At 43.6% G+C, this 20,669-nt stretch overlaps 1 protein-coding gene across 3 annotated transcripts in view; it reads left to right on the top strand.

Moving 5' to 3' along the window:
* CRYBG1 (crystallin beta-gamma domain containing 1) overlaps positions 1-20,669 on the top strand; it is a 224,955-nt gene that overhangs the window by 146,331 nt on the left and 57,955 nt on the right. For 2 of the 3 annotated variants that reach the window (XM_082404704.1, XM_082404703.1), the window contains exon 3: positions 18,174-19,747. In XM_082404704.1, coding sequence (XP_082260830.1) covers positions 18,174-19,747 — 1,574 coding nt within the window. Of the gene's footprint in view, positions 1-771; positions 916-18,173; positions 19,748-20,669 lie in introns of those variants that run through there. The other variant, XM_082404705.1, reaches the window with a different exon arrangement.

The following is a 20,669-nucleotide window of genomic DNA, read 5'->3' as shown; positions in this document are numbered from 1 at the left end:
ATTGAAATGAGCCAGTAGATGCTCCATAAATGTTTCTAATACTGATGCTCATGATGAAAAAATTAGGAGAGCACTTTTTTATGATTGATGTCACCTAATAACAAAGACTTAAGAAATATTGGTCTAATAGTAGTGTGACTATTTCGTTGAAGAATAAACTTGTTACCAAATACTGAAAACTTCTGATCAGACATATGAACTAGAAACTTTTGGAACAAATGTCATGGTAATCTGCAATTATTGAATTCTACTTATTGATGAAAATAGGTATCAATTATTTGGGTTTTAATGAGGTGGACATAATTTTTACATTTTCTGTTATTATGCTGCATGCTTTCATTTTTGGTAATGTTACATGGTATGTGGCTTATGGGATATAATTTATATCTTTTTAAGAAAGCATAAGTAAATAGAAGGTGGAATTAAAACGAGACATAACAAAAACTCGGCATTAAAGAAAGCTGACCTCGTTCACCAGAGAAAGAAAATCAAAGCTAAGAGATCCTTCTCACTCTACTTCCTATCAGGTTTTCCAATTTAATGTATTCAGGGCAACTTTCCCCAAACTGCCTACTACTTCCTCTGTTGTCTTTTCAGCAATTTTGGGTCAGTGTCACACCCAAAAAAGGGCGCACCTCTTTAACCCTTGCAACTTTTGAATCAAACACGCCTTTGTTAAATGTGCTCTTCGCATAAACAGTCAGTATCTGTCATTCAGCTCGGGCTCTGGGAGAGAGAAGCACTGCCAGGAAGGTGAGCTGGTGAGAGTTAAACACAGTCATCTGGAAGGAGGAGGATAGACAAGGCTATTCTGAAAAGTAGCAAGATTGATCTTGGTAATGCCTGTGGAGCTACACTGTACTTCTCATATTCTCTTGGTGTGTCTATAGAAAGGAAAAAAGAAGCCACATCATGGTAAGAAACTAAGTGAAGTTTTGTTATGTCTTCACTGACCGAGACTTTTTATTTTTAATTAATTAATTAATTAATTTTTATCTTTGGCTGTTTAGGGTCTTTGTTGCTGCGCACGGGCTTTCTCTAGTTGCGGCGAGCGGGAGCTAGTCTTCGTTGCGGTGCGCGGGCTTCTCATTGCGGTGGCTTCTGTTGCGGAGCACCGGCTCTAGGCGCGCGGGCTTCAGTAGTTGTGGCACATGGGCTCAGTAGCTGTGGCTCGCGGGCTCTAGAGCTCAGGCTCAGTAGCTGTGGCACACGGGCTTAGTTGCTCCACGGCATGTGGGATCTTCCTGGACCAGGGCTCGAACCCTTGTCCCCTGCATTGGCAGGCGGATTCTTAACCACTGCGCCAATGGGGAAGCCCACTGACCGAGACTTTGTTTTGAATTTATGTAGTATTATTAATGACATCAATTAACTTCACAGTGTGTTTATTGTCTAGAGCTGGTAAATTCTCTGGGCTTAAAAATCGTGAGCAATTGTGAGTAGAAGGAATATAGTAGGAGGCTGAGGAGTAGAGTAGGGGCTACGTAGCCTTGGAGACTTTGAAATAGAAATGAAAACACTAGTATGTGATCTCTGTGTCTGCCCTTCTCGAGGTTCTTTAAATTATTGCAGGTAATCATTGACAAGCTGCCCTTGCTGACTATATTTGAGTTAGTTCCATCAGCCATTCTAACGACGTCAATTTTATAGACCTGTTGCTGAGTGTGCTGCAAAGAACTTAGTTAATCCTTTTTCTCCCCTGAGTTGAAAAGAATCTTTTCCCCACCCCTTTTCCAAATATCAGAGGCAAACTGACATCTAGCCCCTTGGAAGAAACTAGTTGGGAAACATTGTGTCGAGTGCTAAGGATTGATTTTTATTTTTCATCATGGTAGGGAAAGGTAGATCTCCACTACACTTTCTTTTAAAATGTAGGTTATCTTTCAAATACATTCTCCACTGGGTGTCGGCTGTTGCTGCTCACGCGGGCCTGTCCCCATAACACGTTATTATGCGTTGCACGTACTTTCCCCAAATGAGATTTTATTAGGACACAGCAATTTATAGGAGCGACTCGGCTTCTTACAACCCTATCATTCTAGAAGTGCCATGGCTTAAAGTAAGTTATGAGAAAAAAGCAATCTTGTAAACTTTTCAGAAAAAGGAGTTTATGTAAGAGTCTATTAAAGTTTGCTTCACTACTTTGCTCAAAGAGGCATAAATATAAAGCGCCAAATAAGTGTTGGGTATTGTTGCCATCATTTTCTCTGTTAATTCTTATCACTTTCCCCTATCCTTTGATATTTTAGACACAGTGGCTTAATAACTACATGGACAAATAGTCTTTACACTTAGGATATGAACTCCTAAACCTCCCCTAGAAACCTTAACAGAATTAATACCTTGTGTTTTACAAGAAATGCCTTTTTTAAAGTGAATTTGCCAAATTAAAAAAAAATAATAAAAATCTAGGTTTAAGAGCCTTATGACTATAAACCTTCAGAAAACATTTTAAGTTTAATAAGTAAAATCTCTGATGTTTTGGTCAACCATCTTATTAAGGCCTAATTGTAAATATCTAAAAATGCACTAAGCAGATTAACGTAACTGTAGCCTGTGCACCTTGGTAAGTAAGCTTGGGGTGGGGTGGGGAGGACAGTGGGGGGGGTATAGCGGCCAGGCTGGTAATTTTGAAGGTCGCTTTTCCCTTGAGTTTCTCTGTGATATGAGATAAAGGTACGTGGAAGGCACTGTGGGTGCTAAGAGCATGGTGGCTAGTGAGCCGACATTCTCATTTTAATTCAGATGTTGAAATGGGCAGGAACCTGCTGCCTGTGTCTCCAGGCATAACTAGGACTAGGGCAGTGCTCAACCTGGGTGCACAGGCTTGTCCGCCTCAAGCCTGTACAGGAGCAGCGTTTGCAAAACACACTCCAGACCTGCAAGCTGAGGCAGAGAGTGGCATCCAAGGTTCCTGCCGCGCGCCAGGAACAGAGTGGTGAGAGGTGATGAAATGCTTCTCTTTTCAAAATTGAATGAGCAGCAACTTTGTCACAGTCTTCCCACTCCCAGCGCGCGCGCGCGCGCGCGCACGCACGCACGCACGCACGCACGCACACACACACACACACACACACACACACTCCCAATCCCCCACGACAGAGTCTAGTGGAGCCAGTGAGGAATAAGGCTAAATTCCTTGGGAGGGTAACAAGGAAGCGAGAGGAAGGGTCAGAGACCCAGAAAGTGGAAAAAAATATTCATTTGACGCTGGATGAAAACCCATAATTGTATAGGCCCCAGCGAGCTAAAGTGTGAATTCCCCCCACCCCCTCCAGTTTGTTGGTTCAGTGCTGTTCTCTGGACTCCCCTGGAGCTGCCCCTCCCAGCCATTTCCTGTCCTCACAGGGCCCCTCCTCCCCACCTTCCTTAGCAGCACGCTTTACTTCTCGGCTTTTTCTGTGTCTGGGGTGACCTCCCTCATCTCTGTTCATATTTAAGTATGTGTGGGGTGTGTGTGTGTGTGTGTGTGTGTGTAACCAATGTAACCCAAAGGAACAGAGCAGGAAAGAGAAGGAGAGAAATAGCACAAACATCGCAATGCATCTTCTGGTGCCACCAGCTATGCATGACTTTAGGCAAATCACTTTTCACATTGCAGTTTTCTCAAACGTAAAATGAGGATGATAGTTATCACCTCACAGGACTGTTAAGAGGTAGTTGGCACATGGTAGGTTCTTAAATGTTAGCTGAAATAAATCACAAAAGAGGAAAGATAAAAGGCCAATAAGGATATAAAACATGTTCAATCCCATTGGAAAGCAAAGAAATGAAGTTTACCTAGTCATTGTAAAATACAGCATGCATCAGAAAAGTGTATAAAATATACATGTAAGGTATAATGAATAATTATAAAGCAAGCACCTCTAATAACTAGGTGCAGGTCAAGAAATAGCATATTGCTACCACCTCTTAAGTCTCCTGTGGGTCTCTTTCTGATCACACCCCCTCCCCTCCTTCACCATCAGGGCCAGTAGTAGGGTGAGGGGAGTGGGGCTCTTGCCTCAGGAGCAAAGTTTAAGGGGGTGCCAAAAAACTCGGTAATCAAGATAAATAATATTTCAATTCAGTCTTTTATTGCAATATTTTTAAAAACAAAAGTTAATGCAAAAAATCCATGTGAACAAAATATCAAATTTTTAAATAAAGAGAGGATCTGTACCACAAGAGGTGACTACTCTCTTAACTGTTATAATCATCATATCTCTTCTTTTCTTTATAATTTTACCACCTATGAATGTATCCCAAGACAGTGCAAATTAATTTACCTGTTCTTGAATTTCATATAAATGGAATTATATCCTAAGTTCTCATTCGGGTCCGGATTCTTTCAATCAACTTTATGTTTATAAAATTCATTCACGGATTGTGCTGCCGAAGTTCATTCATTTCTGTTGCTGTAGAGTATTCTGTTTTATGAATGAACCACAATGAACTTATTCATCTTGCTGTGGATGGGATCTGGGTCGGTTTCTTGTTGGGGGCTTGTACCAGCAACGCTGCTGGGAACATCCTTGTGCTCATGTCCTTGAACAATGTGCATGAGCTTCTCGAGGGCAGCAGTTCTCAAAGTGAGGTCTGGGGACACTTGGGGGTTCCCCAGATCTTCCAGGGGAGTCCGTAATGTCAAAACTATTTTCATAAAAATGCTAAGATGTTATTTGCCTTTCACTTTCATCCTATCACAAGGGTACAGTGAAGATCCAGAGGCAACGTGATATGCGATAACATCTTGCTCTGATGACTAATAGAATGTGTCCTGAGTATTGTTGAACTTTAAAAACAGCTCAGTTTTTTTTTTTTTTTTTTTGGAGTTTGAAGCTGTTTTCCTCATTTAGACTTTTTTTTTTTTAACATCTTTATTGGAGTATAATTGCTTTACAATGGTGTGTTAGTTTCTGCTTTATAACAAAGTGAATCAGTTATACATATACATATGTTCCCGTATCTCTTCCCTCTTGCATCTCCCTCCCTCCCACCCTTCCTATCCCACCCCTCTAGGTGGTCACAAAGCACAGAGCTAATCTCCCTGTGCTATGTGGTTGCTTCCCACTGGCTATCTATTTTACGTTTGGTAGTGTATATATGTCCACGCCACTCTCTCACTTTGTCACATCTTACCCTTCCCCCTCCCCATATCCTCAAGTCCATTCTCTAGTAGGTCTGTGTCTTTATTCCCGTCTTGCCACTAGGTTCTTCATGACCTTTCTTTTTTTTTTTTTTTCCTTAGATTCCATATATATGTGTTAGCATACTGTATTTGTTCATTGCAGCTCTATTTACAATAGCCAGGACATGGAAGCAACCTAAGTGTCCATCATTGGATGAATGGATAAAGAAGATGTGGCACATATATACAATGGAATATTACTCCGCCATAAAAAGAAACAAAATTGAGTTATTTGTAGTGAGGTGGATGGAGTTAGAGTCTGTCATACAGAGTGAAGTAAGTCAGAAAGAGAAAAACAAATACAGTATGCTAACACAGCTCAGTTTTAATTTCTAAGCTGAGAAGTGTAGATCGATATAACCCATACAAACAAAGGCTCTTGGGGGCCTTAATTTTTTAAGAGTGTCAAGGACTTCTGAAACCAGAATTTTGAGGACTGCTGCTCTAGGGAATATACTGCTATGCTCATAGGATGTGCATATCTTCTGTTCTATTCAGTAATGCCAAAGTGTTTTCCAAAGTAGTGGTTCCAATTTACACTCCCATCACTAGTGTATGAGCGTTCCTATTGCTCCACAGCCTTTCTTATATTTGGAATCATTGCTCTTTTTAATTATTTTCCAATCTGATGGATTTGTAAAGATATCTCATTGTGGTTTTCCTTTTCATTCCCTTCACTACTAATTAGGAACATATCCTGTGGGAATAATTAAGGATATGTGTAGAGATAAGGTACAAATATAGTTTCTGCAGTCTGCAATGCATTGAAAATAACATAAACTGTAGGCATTGTGGTACACTGACATGGTAGAATTTAATGCAACCATTAAAATATAGTTATAGAAATATATTTATTGGCATGAATTCAGTGAAAGAATAATATACCAAAAAGCAGGTACAAAATGCTATTATATAATGCCCTGACAAAAAGCCAGAAAGAAAAAATAGTAATAGTGGTATTTTGGGATAGAAAAGATAAAGGATAATTTATATTTTCTTCATTGTACTTGTTTATATAGTCTGACTTTCAAATATGAATATGTATATATATATTTTAAGGTTTCCTTTCCCATTCCCTGTCTCTTCCCCAGAGACTGTGCTAGGTGTTTCACAGACATCTCATTTGATCCTCAAACAATCCAGAGGATGAGCATTTCAGAAACTGGATTTTAAGGGAATCATTTGAGAAGGGGGCCAAGGCTAGAGACAGGCCTTTGTTCCTGTCTGAGAATGTTCACTGAGGGCCTCAGTAATAATTCATTGCCCCCAAACTACTGGCTGTACCATTACACAATGTTGTCTGGCTCTTGTCTGTGGGAGACTGAGAGATTTCTGGAAAATATGGTTGATGTGTTCTTTTGATAAATATTTATTCAGTGCCTATTGGTACCACACATTGAGGAAGGAATAGGGACATAGTGGTGAACAAAACTACATTCTTATTCTCATGAAGCTTACATTCTATGAGGAATGACAGACAACAAAGTATACAAATAAATATTAAGTACTTTCAGTTCAGGTAATAATAAGTGCTATGAAGAAAAATAAAGGAGCATAAGGTTATAGAAAGTGAGGTGCTTTTTCTACATAGGGTGATCCAGAGGTGTTCATTCTACCTAGTTGCATATCTTCTATACATTATGATCTGGAAAAGATAATGTTTACAAGGAAGGGTAGACTTCAGTTTTTCTTTATTCTAGTCATGACACATTGAAGATGAGTGCTCATGAGCAGCGATATGCCAAGTTCTGCATGTCTATCATATTCTATGTTCATCTCCATCTCACCAAGAATCATAAATTAATCCTGTTATTTAGTCAGCTTCAACTTGGGTTATGAAACATCAGCAGAATATCAGACTATGAATTATGCCAGCCATCACCGTCTTAGGCACTTTGTGCTTTTCAAAGCATGTTCACATATATCATTTCACGTGAATTTCTCAATACCCTCGATGATAGAAGAAGAATTTTTGAGAAAAATTATTTGATCCCTATTCAGTAGTATTCCTGAGTTCTCTCCATGAAAGCATGCATTTTCCTTCTTAATTTGAAATGAATTGCCAGGAAGTCAATAATTCTCACTAGAAATTGCAGAAAACGGAGATATTTCTGGGAAGTATATATTAATTGGAAAGATAAAGAAATTTATTTTCTAGGAAAAACCCACTATTTTCTGCCATACTTTTAAATGTGGTTAAACTAACCTCAAGTTATGAGGTCTCAAGGTCACTAGAAGTCTCAGAGGGAGCCTGGAGTTGACAGCGCTGTGTTGCAGAGGCTTCTTCATTCTTTACAGAGCTGCTACCTCCGAGTTCCTTCTCTCATCCTGGTCCCCTTAGTGGACTTGGTTGCCAGCTGGGCCTGGTGGAGACAGGCATGCTGTGTCAGTCTCTCTTGGGCTGCTTCACCCTCATCTCCCCAATATCCCTATCCCTCTCATCACATCATCTACATATGGATGACCTAACTGGAAGTTAATCCTTGGGACTTGAGCGCTTGGATTCGGCAATGCACTGATGGTTTTCTAGTGTTTTAAAGTACTTATTCTTGATCTTTGGCCTGAGTTATTGTACAAGTCATTCTTTTTTAAAATATATAAAGGACATGCTTTTTTGGTTCTGAGTCAATAAAAAAGGAACTAATTTGACAATGAGCACATTTCCATTTTCCAGTTTGGCTAAGCTTCTTTACTCCAACTAGGAACTAGCTAGCCAGTGATTTGATTATATACTAATCAAAATATGCACACAATCCAGGAGGTAGTAAGAAATATTTGCTATCCATGTCAAATTCCCATATCTCCTGTAATTTACACATTATACATGGGAAAAAAATATTCACCAAATTAAGATTATATTTACATCTCTACTGTAAAGCAAATTAATTCAGTGTGATAGAGAAAAAAAAATGTTGGGGGAAACTGTTCAGTTTACACAGAGAGAAACATTGTGAGTTATCTGTTACCCATGATTGAGCACATAGTAAATATTAGTCAGGATCCCAGCATGGGAAAGGGCACAGTCAACTTGGATGATTGAGTTAAGTAAGAGGGGCTATGTACAAAGCATGGGCAAAGTTTTAAGGAAACCACAAGAGGCAAAAGAAGCTTAAGCTTCACGATTTCTTCCTTCACAAGGCCTCTTCCAAGCCTCTGTCCCTAAATCTGTAATCTAATATTATGTCGTCGTCTACTTAAAGAAAGCTCTCAAAATTATATATGCTTCATGCCCCACAAAACCTGGTTCCAGGGGCTTCCCAGGTAGGGCAGTGGTTAAGAATCCACCTGCCAATGCAGGCGACACGGGTTCGAACCCTGGTCCGGGAAGATCCCACATGCTGTGGAGCAACTAAGCCTGTGTGCCACAACTACTGAGCCTGCGCTCTAGAGCCCGCAAGCCACAACTACTGAGCCTGCGTGCCACAACTACTGAAGCCTGCGTGCCTAGAGCCCATGCTCCACAACAAGGGAAGCCACCGCAATGAGAAGCCCGCGCGCCACAACGAAGAGTAGCCCCCGCTCGCTGCAACTCGAGAAAGCCCTCGCGCAGCAACGAAGACCCGAGGCAGCCAAAAATAAAAAAACAAAAAAACCTGGTTCCACCCCAAGCAAAGGATAGTGAAGCACTGCCAGGCCATCACCACTGAGACCCTTTCCATCCCAGGCCTGGAGGAGTGAGAGAAGGAAGCAATTACTGGGACCTGGCGACAGAAGTGTAGCTGCAAGGGTGGCTGCCTGACCGATGCCATAGTCATGCTGGACCACACCCAACCCAGAGCCTGACAAGGAGAGAGAGGGGTGGGAAGGAATTACCTTGACCTCACTCTAGTCCCTCCCTTTGGTTTCCTGTCAGTGTCTTTTACTGGTTGAACCTATCAAAGCCAAAGGGTAAGGGAGTCTGTTTGTATATACCTCATGGTCAAGGGCCTGGGGCACAGAGAAGGGTGACAGAGGGTGAGCAGACAGAAGTGCCCGCTGTTTACAGAGTTACCTGATTCTACAGCCAGCACTCCATCATAAGTGAGAGCTCAATCCCAGCCATTATTATGTTGCAAGGCTCAGGAGGAAGCATGCCACACAGGTGTAACATACTCTATATGGTCAGTACGTACATAAAAGTGGTACGAAAGTCATAGTCTAGTAAATGAAATCTTATTTTCCTAATGATATACTATAAATTCAAATGGGAAAAGTTACTGAGCTAACTTTTAGAAAGGCCGACTTGTGTCTTAGGAAAATTATCTGATGCTTTGGGCCACAGTTTGCTTCTTTAAGGTAAGAAGAAAATCTGACACAAAGCACACTCTCAATAATTATTAGCGGAATGAATGAGTAAATGACCCTACAATTCATACATTCTATGATCTTACCTTCCTTTCTAATTGATCAAGTGTCAGTGGCTTTAAACAATTAGCTTTCACTCTGCTTCTGTCAAACAGTAAATGACCTAAAGACAATCCTTAGCTGGAACTGGGAGTCTACTTTTTAAAAGAAACTCTTTACTTCTTCAAACCCTCTGAAAGGGTGGGGAGTACTTTTGGAATAATGAACATACAACTATTTCCTAAATTATGGCTTTCATATTCAATAACACCTCTTTTTCAGGATGCTGTTAAACCTGACAGTTGAAAAAAAAAAAGTCTGCTCCTATTCTTTTACATAATAGTATACCTATAATTCTATACAACAGGATATGATTGCCATTTGGTTTGAAGTGACAGCATTAGAAAAAAAAACAAACATGGAGGTTGTAAGTAGAGAAGTATGTGTCACATGAAATGGAAAGGACAGAGATTTAAAAAAAAGAGAGAACAATGGTGAGCAGCAGAGATGGGGTGGGCAGTGGGATGCTGACATACTGAAAACAGCACAGGAGCAAGCATCCCACCCCGAGAGACGGGGGAGCAGTGAGAGTGGAGAGAGGCTCTGAAGGTCTGATGCAACGTACTATTGGTTGCACCATACGAAATTGTACATAGGTCAAAACTGGTTGAATGCAGTAATTTCCTGTGCCTCTTTGTAAGAGGCCTGCTTATGATTAAACAGTATTATAGTCTGTGGGTCATTTAGTGCAAACCTTAGCCTATACTCATTGTAACAGCCATGGAAGAAACCATTATTATAGCACAAATGTAAATAGTTCTGTCTCCAGAATCATTAAGCCATAGCTAAATTATATTTAGTATACTCTGAGGGAGGGAACTTGATAACATATGAAAAAAATATTTAAAAAGTTAAAATGAAAAGTTTCAGTGTCTAATAGGTCAAGGTGTATTTATGTGAACATTTCTTCTTTTGCATTTTGTGTGCGTGTGTGTTGTATTATTTAGAGTGGGCCATATATATTAGCACAAGCAATACCAAAAAGATAGAGTGATGAAGAGGACAGCAGATCATTTTAAATGCCTATTCAAAATCTCAGTCCATAGTGAGCTCACAGGGAATCACAAGTGTTTAAAAAAAAAGAAAGAGTTACTTTTGTACATCACTGACCACATGTTAGCAGGAGGCACATGTGAATACCTGTAGAAGATCTTGATCTGCTTTCTCAAGTCAGACTCAGGCTGGGAGCCAGCAGTAAACCTGAAGAAATCCAAGTTTGTGTGCCAGCAGCTGCATCGCCGTGCAGAATCCTCACATGGGCAGAACAGAGCTGCAAATTCTTGACCACACTAAGTCTTTTTTTTTTTTTAATAGATCTTTATTGGAGTATAATTGCTTCACAATACTGTGTTAGTTTCTGTTGCACAACAAAGTGAATCAGCCATATGCATACACATGCCCCCTTATCCCCTCCCTCTTGAGCCTCCTTCCCACCCCTCTAGGTCATGGCAAAGCACCAAGCTGATCTCCCTGTGCTATGCTGCTGCTTCCCACCAGCCAATTATTTTACATTCTATAGTGTATATATGTCATGGTACTCTCACTTTGCCCCAGCTTCACCCTCCCACCCCATGTCAAGTCCATTCTCTATATCTACCTCTTTATTCCTGTCCTGCAACTAGGTTCATCAATACCATTTTTTTTTTTTTTTTAGATTCCATATATATGTGTTAGCATACGGTATTTGTTTTTCTCTTTCTGACTTACTTCACTCTGTATGACAGACTCTAGGTCCATCCACCTCACTACAAATAACTCAATTTCATTTCTTTTTATGGCTGAGTAATATTCCATTGTATATATGTGCCACATCTTCTTTATCCATTCGTCTGTCAGTGGCCATTTAGGTTGTTTCCATGTCCTGGCTATTTTAAATAGTGCTGCAATGAACATTGTGGTACATGTCTCTTTTTGAATTATGGTTTTCTCAGGGTATATGCCCAGTAGTGGGATTGCTGGGTCATATGGTAGTTCTATTTTTAGTTTTTTAAGGAACCTCCATACTGTTTTCCATAGTGGTTGTATCAGTTTACATTCCCACCAGCAGTGCAGGAGGGTTCCCTTTTCACCACACCCTTTCCAGCATTTATTGTTTCTAGATTTTTGATAATGGCCATTCTGACCAGCGTGAGGTGATACCTCATTGTAGTTTTGATTTGCATTTCTCTAATAATTAGTGATGTTGAGAATCTTTTCATGTGCCTCTTGGCCATCTGTATGTCTTCCGTGGTGAAATGTCTATTTAGGTCTTCTGCCCATATTTTAACTGGATTGTTTGTTTTCTTGATATTGAGCTCCCTGAGCTGTTTGTATATTTTGGAGATTAATCCTTTGTCTGTTGTTTCATTTGCAAATATTTTCTCCCATTCTGAGGGTTATCTTTTTGTCTTATTTATGGTTTCCTTTGCTGTGCAAAAGCTTTTAAGTTTAATTAAGTCCCACTTGTTTATTTTTGTTTTTACTTCTGTTACTCTAGGAGATGGGTCAGAAAAGATCTTGATGTGGTTTATGTCAAAGTGTGTTTTTCCTATGTTTTCCTCTTAAGAGTTTTATAGTGTCTGGTCTTACATTTAAGTCTTTAATCCATTTGGAGTTTATTTTTGTGTATGGTGTTAGGGAGTGTTCTAATTTCATTCTTTTACATGTAGCTATCCAGTTTTCCCAGCACCACTTATTGAAGAGGCTGTCTTTTCTCCATTGTATGTTCTTGCCTCCTTTGTCATAAATTAGGTGCCCATATGTGTGTGGGTTTATCTCTGGGCGTTCTATCCTGTATTGTTGATCTGTATTTCTGTTTTTGTGCCAGTACCATACTGTCTTGATTACTGTAGCTTTGTGGTATAGTTTGAAGTCAGGGAGACTGATTCCTCCAGCTCTGTTTTTCTTTCTCAAGATTGCTTTGGCTATTCGGGGTCTTTTGTGTTTCCATACGAATTGTAAAATTTTTTGTTCTAATTCCGTGAAGAATGCCATTGGTAGTTTGATAGGGATTGCATTGAATCTGTTGATTGCTTTGGGTAGTATAGTCATTTTCGCAATACTGATTCTTCCAATCCAAGAACATGGTATATTTCTCCATCTGTTTATGTCATCTTTGATTTTTTTCATCAGTGTTTTATAGTTTTCTGAGTACATGTCTTTCGCCTCCTTAGGCAGGTTTATTCCTAGGTATTTTATTCTTTTTGTTGCAGTGGTAAATGGGAGTGTTTCCTTAATTTCTCTTTCTGATTTTTTGTTGTTGGTATATAGGATGCCAGAGATTTCTGTGCATTAATTTTGTATCCTGCAACCTTACCAAATTCATTGATTAGTTCTAGTAGTTTTCTGGTGGCATCTTTAGGATTTTCTATGTATAGTATCATTTCATCGGCAAACAGTGACAGTTTTACTTCTTCTTTTCCAATTTGTGTTCCTTTTCTTTCTTTTTCTTCTCTGATTGCTTTGGCTAGGACTTCCAAAACTATGTTGAATAAGAGTGGCGATAGTGGACATTCTTGTCTTGTTCCTGATCTTAGTGGAAATGCCTTCAGTTTTTCACCATTGAGTATGATGCTCGCAACCACACTAAGTCTTGTGCAGAAAAGATTTCCATTCTGTTTTTGTTTCGTTTAGAACTAACCATGTTTATAGTTGTCTGCAAGAGTGCTGATGACTCCTTTTTGGAAGGGAGTGGGGATGTTACTAATTCTTTAGTAGCATCAAATAATTTATGTCCACGTCTACTGTAAGTCCCTGTGCTAGGTGTTGGGAATACAGATAGGTCAATTTTCTTGCACTTAAGGGGCTTATATTCCACTGTGCAAGGAAAAGAAGGGAAATATATGAAAGACTTATTTTTAAACAATTTGTTCGTTACATTTTCAAATAATATGCTCAATGTATTTTCCTTCAACCTCCAAACATGATTTCAGGTGAAGCACTTCTAAATTTAAAGCAACGACTTCAAGGTAATCTTTAAAAAGCAATAAACTATTTTGCCTGTATATCCAAACATTTTGGTATATTAACAATTTATCCTGTATTTTCTGACCTTTTGTTCCCCACCAGTGAGCAGATAGAAGAGATCTCTTAAATTATTTTTAACAGTACAAGGTAGCTTTTATTTAGTGGCAGCTGGTGATAGTAGGTGCTGCCATACCAAGAAGGTTGAGAATCAGAGAACAGCACTGCAGCCAGTACTGCCTGGGCCTCTACACACTGCTGGGCTGTGGTCTTGTTATACATACTCGCACACGGCCCCTAATGAGCCACATGTTATGTTTGCCAACAAGAACACTAACACGAATCCCAGCACACAACCCATGGACCATTTCTAACATTGTCCTATTGTGGATTATGCTTATCTCAGTAGGGCATGGGTGACAGGAGGATTCCAGGTGCAGGTTTCTGCACAGCGAGGTGGGCAGAAAGGACAGGGTAAAAAACTAACTACAAAGGAGGTCCCGGGTTTGCATGGCTGTGCTATAGTCCGAGAACACCCAGCCTGAGAACTCTCAGGACCCTGACCACACCAGGAGGAGAGCCTGGGGAGTAGCCTGGGGGAGCAGGAAGAGGACTGATGGGCCCCCATGGCCTCTGTGCAAAACACTCCCCTTCCTAACAGATGATCATTAAGGTCGACGGGGAAGGTGCTGGGTCTTTGGCCTCCCATTCTAGGTTTAGGACTCTAGGTGCAAAGGCTCCTACTTAAGGAGGTGCCTACTCTCTAGACAACTCCCAGGCCATCTCATTTTTGTTTTCCATCTACTATATTCTTCCTTCCTCCATGAACACTGTAATGAAATAATCCCTGGCTGAAAAGAAACGTGTCCTGTTTTAAGAAGGGGTGTTCCTCAAAGATGTGACTGTGAACTTTACTCAGGAGGAATGGTGCACTCTGAACTCTGAACTCTCAGAGATCCTACACAGAGATCTGATGCTGGAGATGCAGGGCCCCGACCCCTCGGGGGAAGACTGCATTCCCCTGTAAATGAGAAAGTAGCCTTTGAAACAACTTGAGGCCCCCATTGACTAAGAACTACGAAATGGGCAGCTGAGCCAGATGGATTGTGTTTCTGCTCTTTACTTCCCAGGGAAAAAGCTTTATTTTTAACTCAACTTTATTAAGATAATTTACATATAAAAATTGTCCCCATTTTAAGTGTACAGTTTGATGAGTTTTGAAAGATATGTACACATGTGTAACCATCACCACAATCAAGATATGGAACACTGCCCTTATCCCCCAAAGTTCCTTTGTGCCTGTTTCCAGTCACACCTCCTTGCCCACCCCGCCCTCAGGCAACCTTTGATTTACTTTCTACGATTACAGATTGGATTTGCATCGCCTAGAATGTCATATAAATGGAACCATGCAGTATCTTTTGAGTCTGGCTTCTTCCAGTTAGCATAATGCTTGTGAGATTCATCCATGTCATTACATGTTTTAGAAGTTTGGTCCTTTTTATTGCTGAGCAGCATTCTGTTGTATGGGTGTACCACTATTGGATCCATTCACCAGCTGATGGGACATTTAAGTTGTTTCCAGTTTTTTTTATTTATTTTTTATTACTACTACTACTACCACTACTACACATGTCAACTTGATCTAAGTGATTCTTTTTTCTTTTTTAAATTTTTATTTATTTATTTATTTATGGCTGTGTTGGGTCTTCGTTTCTGTGCGAGGGCTTTTCTCTAGTTGCGGCAAGTGGGGGCCACTCTTCATCGCCGTGCGCGGGCCTCTCACTATCACGGCCTCTCTTGTTGCGGAGCACAGGCTCCAGACGCGCAGGCTCAGTAATTGTGGCTCACGGGCCCAGTTGCTCCGCGGCATGTGGGATCTTCCCAGACCAGGGCTCGAACCCACGTCCCCTGCATTGGCAGGCAGACTCTCAACCACTGCGCCACCAGGGAAGCCCCTGTTTCCAGTTTTTGATTATTATGAATGAAGCTGCTGTGAACATTCACATCTAAACAAAAGTCTGGAATTCTAGTAAGTTCAACAGACAGAGCAGCTTGCCAGGTGACAAACTGGCTGCCCCTCTTGGGGGAGAAGGAGTCAAGTAGTTGATGAGGTCAAACTACAAAGAACAACCGGTTCTGTAAAAAGCAGCTATAGCCAAAAATGAAAACCAAAACAAAACAAAAACCTGTACTGAGCAGAGAAGACTGCTGATCAGATGCCTTTCAACCGCATGGGAAAAGTGGATTGCAACATCATTGGCAGGACAGGATAACATGTACACTAGTTTTCTATGGACATGGGCTCGAATTGAGCCAATAAGACTCAAACCTATTCCTGGCTACTTCTTTAGGATATGTTTGAAGGCCTGTCCAAGCAGCAGAGACAAAGAGCTCCATTTCCAGAGTTAGAAAGACTACTGGCTGTGGGACCTTGAGCAGGGATAAGGAACCTTGGCAAATGAGCATAAAAACACTACCTATCTTCAGGGCTGTCTCTGATGAGAATCTATGTAAATCACTTAGTTAAGTCTAGTGCATAAGGAATTATTACGTTTAAAAACCATGTAATAACCTTTGACTCATAGTGAAAGAGTCCAAATATATTCCTTAGGAGACTGGAATATTTTAATGTATTTTTTCTTAAATTACACAGTGAATTATTCCTATATTATTTACATAACCACTGCATAATTATTAATCAAAATCTGGTTAGATTTTAGAAGCGTATCAACTCAGTCACAAAAGCTCCCCGTGGCTGCAACATTCGATTGTCCCTCTCCTCATGCAGCAGCTGTCTAGTTCCAAAGCTCCCACCAGGGGCTTCTCAAGCACGAAGAATCACCTCTGGAGTTTGTCAGTAAATCTGATTCAGGAGCATTTCCTCAGGAGCCGATTCTGGGGGAAGTGTGGCCTGCAGTCTACTCCTCTGGGCTGACTCTGGCTCAGGGGTGCCCACTGCACTGCCATGTCCTCTGTGGGGAGTTGGGGGTGCTCGGGCTGGAAGCTGAGGACCTGGGTTTGGATCCTGACTTTATTGCCCCCACCCCTAACACACCTTAAGTCTCTCTGCTCTGAGCTTTGCTCTCCTTATTTCTGCTGTGGGGTAACAAGCACCTCACGTGGCTGCTGCAGAATGACATGATGTTACAGTGCCAGGACTGTCTGAGTAAATGCTTGTGGACCCTGCTACTTCCATGCTTTATCTTACAGTCTTTCCTATTTCCCACCATCTCCCACGTCCACTGGCTGCATATAATTCAAATGAAATGGAGTCGCTTTAAAGAGTGATTCAGAAACTCCTCTGTAAACAGTCAATATTGTAAAAACTGCCCTGAGTCTTCACCTTCCGAGAAAGGTGGGGACCAAGCTAGCTCCTGGGTTTTAGTTGGAAGAGGTGATTCTTAAGTTACTGTAGCCACACGTGTGGTCTGGGTTGCCGTGGGCTCGTTACCGGGCATAGGCTTCCCTCCGCTAGGAGCTTGGCTGGGCTCGCCGCTCGCGCTCCCTCCCTCCCGCAGGCGGGCCTCCTGCTCTTCCTGCCCGCCCGGGCACCTCGCTTACCGGCTCCCGGCGCGCCGCGGCGCCCATTGGCCGATTTGCTTTAATTGATTTGTTCTGAGCGCCCTCCTGGTTTCCCGCGCGGGCGCCAGGTGCCGGCCGTTTTGCCCCAGGCTTTGTAACAGGCGCAGGTTTTTCCCCTTACCGGCACCCGGGCTGCTCGTCGCTGGCGGCCAGGGCCCCTCCCATGGGTGGGTCGGCCCCTGGGGTTCCCTCCCCCCCCCACCCCGGTGCGCACCCGGAGCCCAGCGGGGTGGTGAGGGACCGACCCCCGGCCGAGGTGGGCGTGGGAGAGCCCCGCGCGCTTCCGTCAGCCCCGGCCAGATCGGGGTGGGGTCGGGGGGTGGGGATCTGCGAAGGCGGTCGCCCAGCACCTTCGCCCCGCTCGCGCACGTGCTCGCCGTATTGACACTCCCCGGAACTCCCCGCGGAGAAGACCGTCTTGGGTGAGCTAGGCAGGGGTCGGCTGTGTTCCATGAGGACCAGCGGGCGTTTGATGCCCACGTGCGTCTCCCATTGGACGAGCGGTGCCTGGCGCGCCGAGAACCTCGGGCTTGGCCAAAGGCACGCCCAGGGGCTCGAATTCTCGTTTTCTCAAGGTTTTTCGTTTGCAGTCATGTTGAACCCAAGTGGTTTCCTTCAGTTCTGGAGAAGACTGTTTTTCTCCGTACTCCTTTCCGCCTACAAAAAGAAAAGGCGGCATTTGCAGAAAAAATTCCGCCTTTAGTATGTTTACTGCTGCCCTGTAGTCACGCATGGCTGTTTTGCAATTGCATCTTTACGGAGGAAGGAGGTAAAAAGCAAAATGTAGAAAGACCTGGGAGTTGTTTATTTTGCTTGAGTGATTATTTGGACCTTCCGAATTTTCTTTCATAATTTTCTTTCTATAGTTAATGTTACTCTTCAGTAGCGCCAAGCATAGATGGTGTTTGAGAAAAATTCAAAAGGTAAAATAAGAGTTTATTTTGTTGGAATGAATTCCCAAACAAATCTCGTTTTCAGTTAGAAACTCTGGCCTATTATCATTTTGGCTTGTAGTTCCATAATATACTTAACTACTAAAGGGAAAAAAACGGATTCTCAGGTTCTCTCTTTCCCATCCCCTTTTATTTTTCAGTCCAGCGCACAACCACCAGAAGAGAATAAAAGGAAACCAGTTTTGGGAAAACTCGGCACTCTGTTCACAGTAGGAAGGAGAAGGAACACCAGAAACGGGTTAGAAAGTCCCACCAGCTCAAATGCCAAATCAGTCTCTCCCAAAGAAGTAACCTCTTCCAAACTCCCCGAAACAGAGACTGAGAAGAGTCAACTTCGGGGCAGCCAACGAAAGCAGACAGACACGTGCGAGGAGGGCTCCCCCAAGGAGAAGTGCCAGGAGCCGAAGGGCCAGCGCCCCGAGGGCTGCGTCCAGGCGGCCCACCCGGACGCCGAGAGGTCACCTGGCTCGGGCAGCCGTGCCAAGGAGGCGGCTGTGCAGCAGAGCCATGAAAGTGATTCACCCCAATTAGAACTAATGGAGGCAGAGGGAGAGACTTTCCCAGCTGCCACCACCGCTGCCAAGCAGCTTCATTCCTCACTAGAGAATTCCTCCGGGCAGGAGAACGCAGAGACGCTCGCCCGTACTCCGGGGGAGGACGCTTCGCCCGGCGCTGGCCGCAAGCAGGAGCCAGCTCGGGGAGCGAGGGGCGTGCCGGGCTCGCCCGCCGGGGCCGCCCGCGTGTGTGCCCAAGGAGGCTCTCCGGAGCACCAAGACGCGCCGAGCCAGCCCCCCGAGGACGCAACGGCTCCTGTAGGCCACCGTCCCGCTGAGGGCGCAGAGAACCAGGCGGGTTCGGCGCCTGCAAACAGCAAAGCCGACCCCCCGGGGCGAGACTGTCGGCCCCGCGAGCGCGCCCACCCCGCCAAAGTGTTGACTCTGGACATCTGCTTGAGTAAGGCTGAGGTGGCGCGGGTGGACAAGCCGGTCGTGATCAGTCCCGGGGCTGAAGATTCCGGCGATTGCGAAGATATGGAGAAGAGGTCGAGCGGCCGAAAGTTGGGGAGGCGGCGGAGGTCGCAGAAATCCACCGACTCCCCCGGTGCTGACCCGCCGCTGCCCGACTGCGCGCCCCGGAACGACGCGGTCTTCGACAACGAGGTGGCGCCAAACGCGGCCGCCGGGAACGGCTCTGCTGAAAAGAAAGTGAAATCTCCGCGGGCGGCCCCCGACGGGGGCGTTGCCTCTGTTTCCGGCCTAGAGTCCAAGCCCAGCCCCGACCCTAAAGGGCAGCCGCTAGCGGAGTCGGAGCGGAGCAAACAGCAGGCGCCCGCCTCGTCCCCCACCAAGAGGAGGGGCCGAAGCCGCGTTCCAGAGGCCGTGCCCACCTCACCCGCCGGCGGCGCGCGGGCTCCGGCCAAGGACTCCACTCCCAGGAGGGCGTCCGGCCCCGGCCCCGGCCCGGCCGCCAAGGAGAGAGGGGAGGCGGCGGCCCGGGTCATCTGCCGCAAGCTTATGGTGAAGAGCAGCTCGCTGCTGCCCGCGATCAAGCCCGAGCCCAAGAGCGGGCCGCTCCCCAACCTCTTCGACGGCCGGGGAGAGGGAAGTCGAAGCAAAGAGCTGGGCAGATCGGTCGGAGGTTCTGACGCCGACGGCTTGAAGCCCAGGAACCATTTCGGTGTGGGCAGATGGACAGTGACCACTAAAGTGACCATGTAAGTAACTGCGGGGTTGGGCCGGCGAGCCGCGGTGGCCGCACACGGGCTGGGCGGCCTCTCTGAGCGGCGCAGGTTCTTTGCATTTGTGGAAGAACTGTATGTGCGTTGGGTTTTCTCCTCGGTGGTGAAATTAAGATAGTGAAGGGCTAGTTAGCACAGTTAAGGTTTAAGAAGATGACCCATTCGGGGCCTTAGTTGGATGTTAATTCCTGTTAATATAAGCCTTTTAAGTTCAATGAATGTGAAAGTGAAATAACTCTGGAGGTTCAGTGTTTACATAAATAATAGAAGACTAAAAAATAATAATAATAATAGAAGACTGCATGGCTTGACGAGCTAATTCTATTCTTTATTCAGAATATGCACCAGCATTCCTGGGTGGGGCGTTCTTAAAACACAAATGAATTTGAAAACAGGGAGCAAATACTAGTATGTACTGTATACCCAGTAGCTTTGATGTGTCTGAGTTTAAGAGAATTCACAGAACCTTTTATGGAACTTGGTGCATTATTGGCCTAAAGCTTTACCAAAAAATCTCTAATACGAGTATCTTGGTTCCCCTTTATAATGTTAGGTAGTTTTGTGATATTTTTGCCACCAGGTCGAAAAGTAATTTTCAGTTATTGAAATGAAGAGAGATCAGTGTTTTTACTGGGAGACTATTTGATAAATGAAAGGACACGTTAGAAGGATCAAGCTCAACAGCAGATTGTGACCACTTGCTGTTAAGTTTCTTGATTTCTCAAATATTTATTGAGTACCTTCTGTGCATGGTAGTGTGCTAGGAACTATGGGAAAAAAGCCACAACTGTGTATCAGTATATATTGCCTTTGAAAAGTTTATGGCACATTCTGGCACCCAAGATGCTGACAAATCAAATAACTATAAGAGGTGATAAATCTGATTAAACTGCCAAGT

The sequence above is a fragment of the Balaenoptera borealis genome (genome assembly GCF_965194805.1).
Source record: "Balaenoptera borealis genome assembly, chromosome: 9".
Classification (NCBI taxonomy): domain Eukaryota; kingdom Metazoa; phylum Chordata; class Mammalia; order Artiodactyla; family Balaenopteridae; genus Balaenoptera; species Balaenoptera borealis.
The sequence above is the reverse complement of the archived record's forward strand: the minus strand, read 5'-3'. Positions and strand labels throughout refer to the sequence as shown.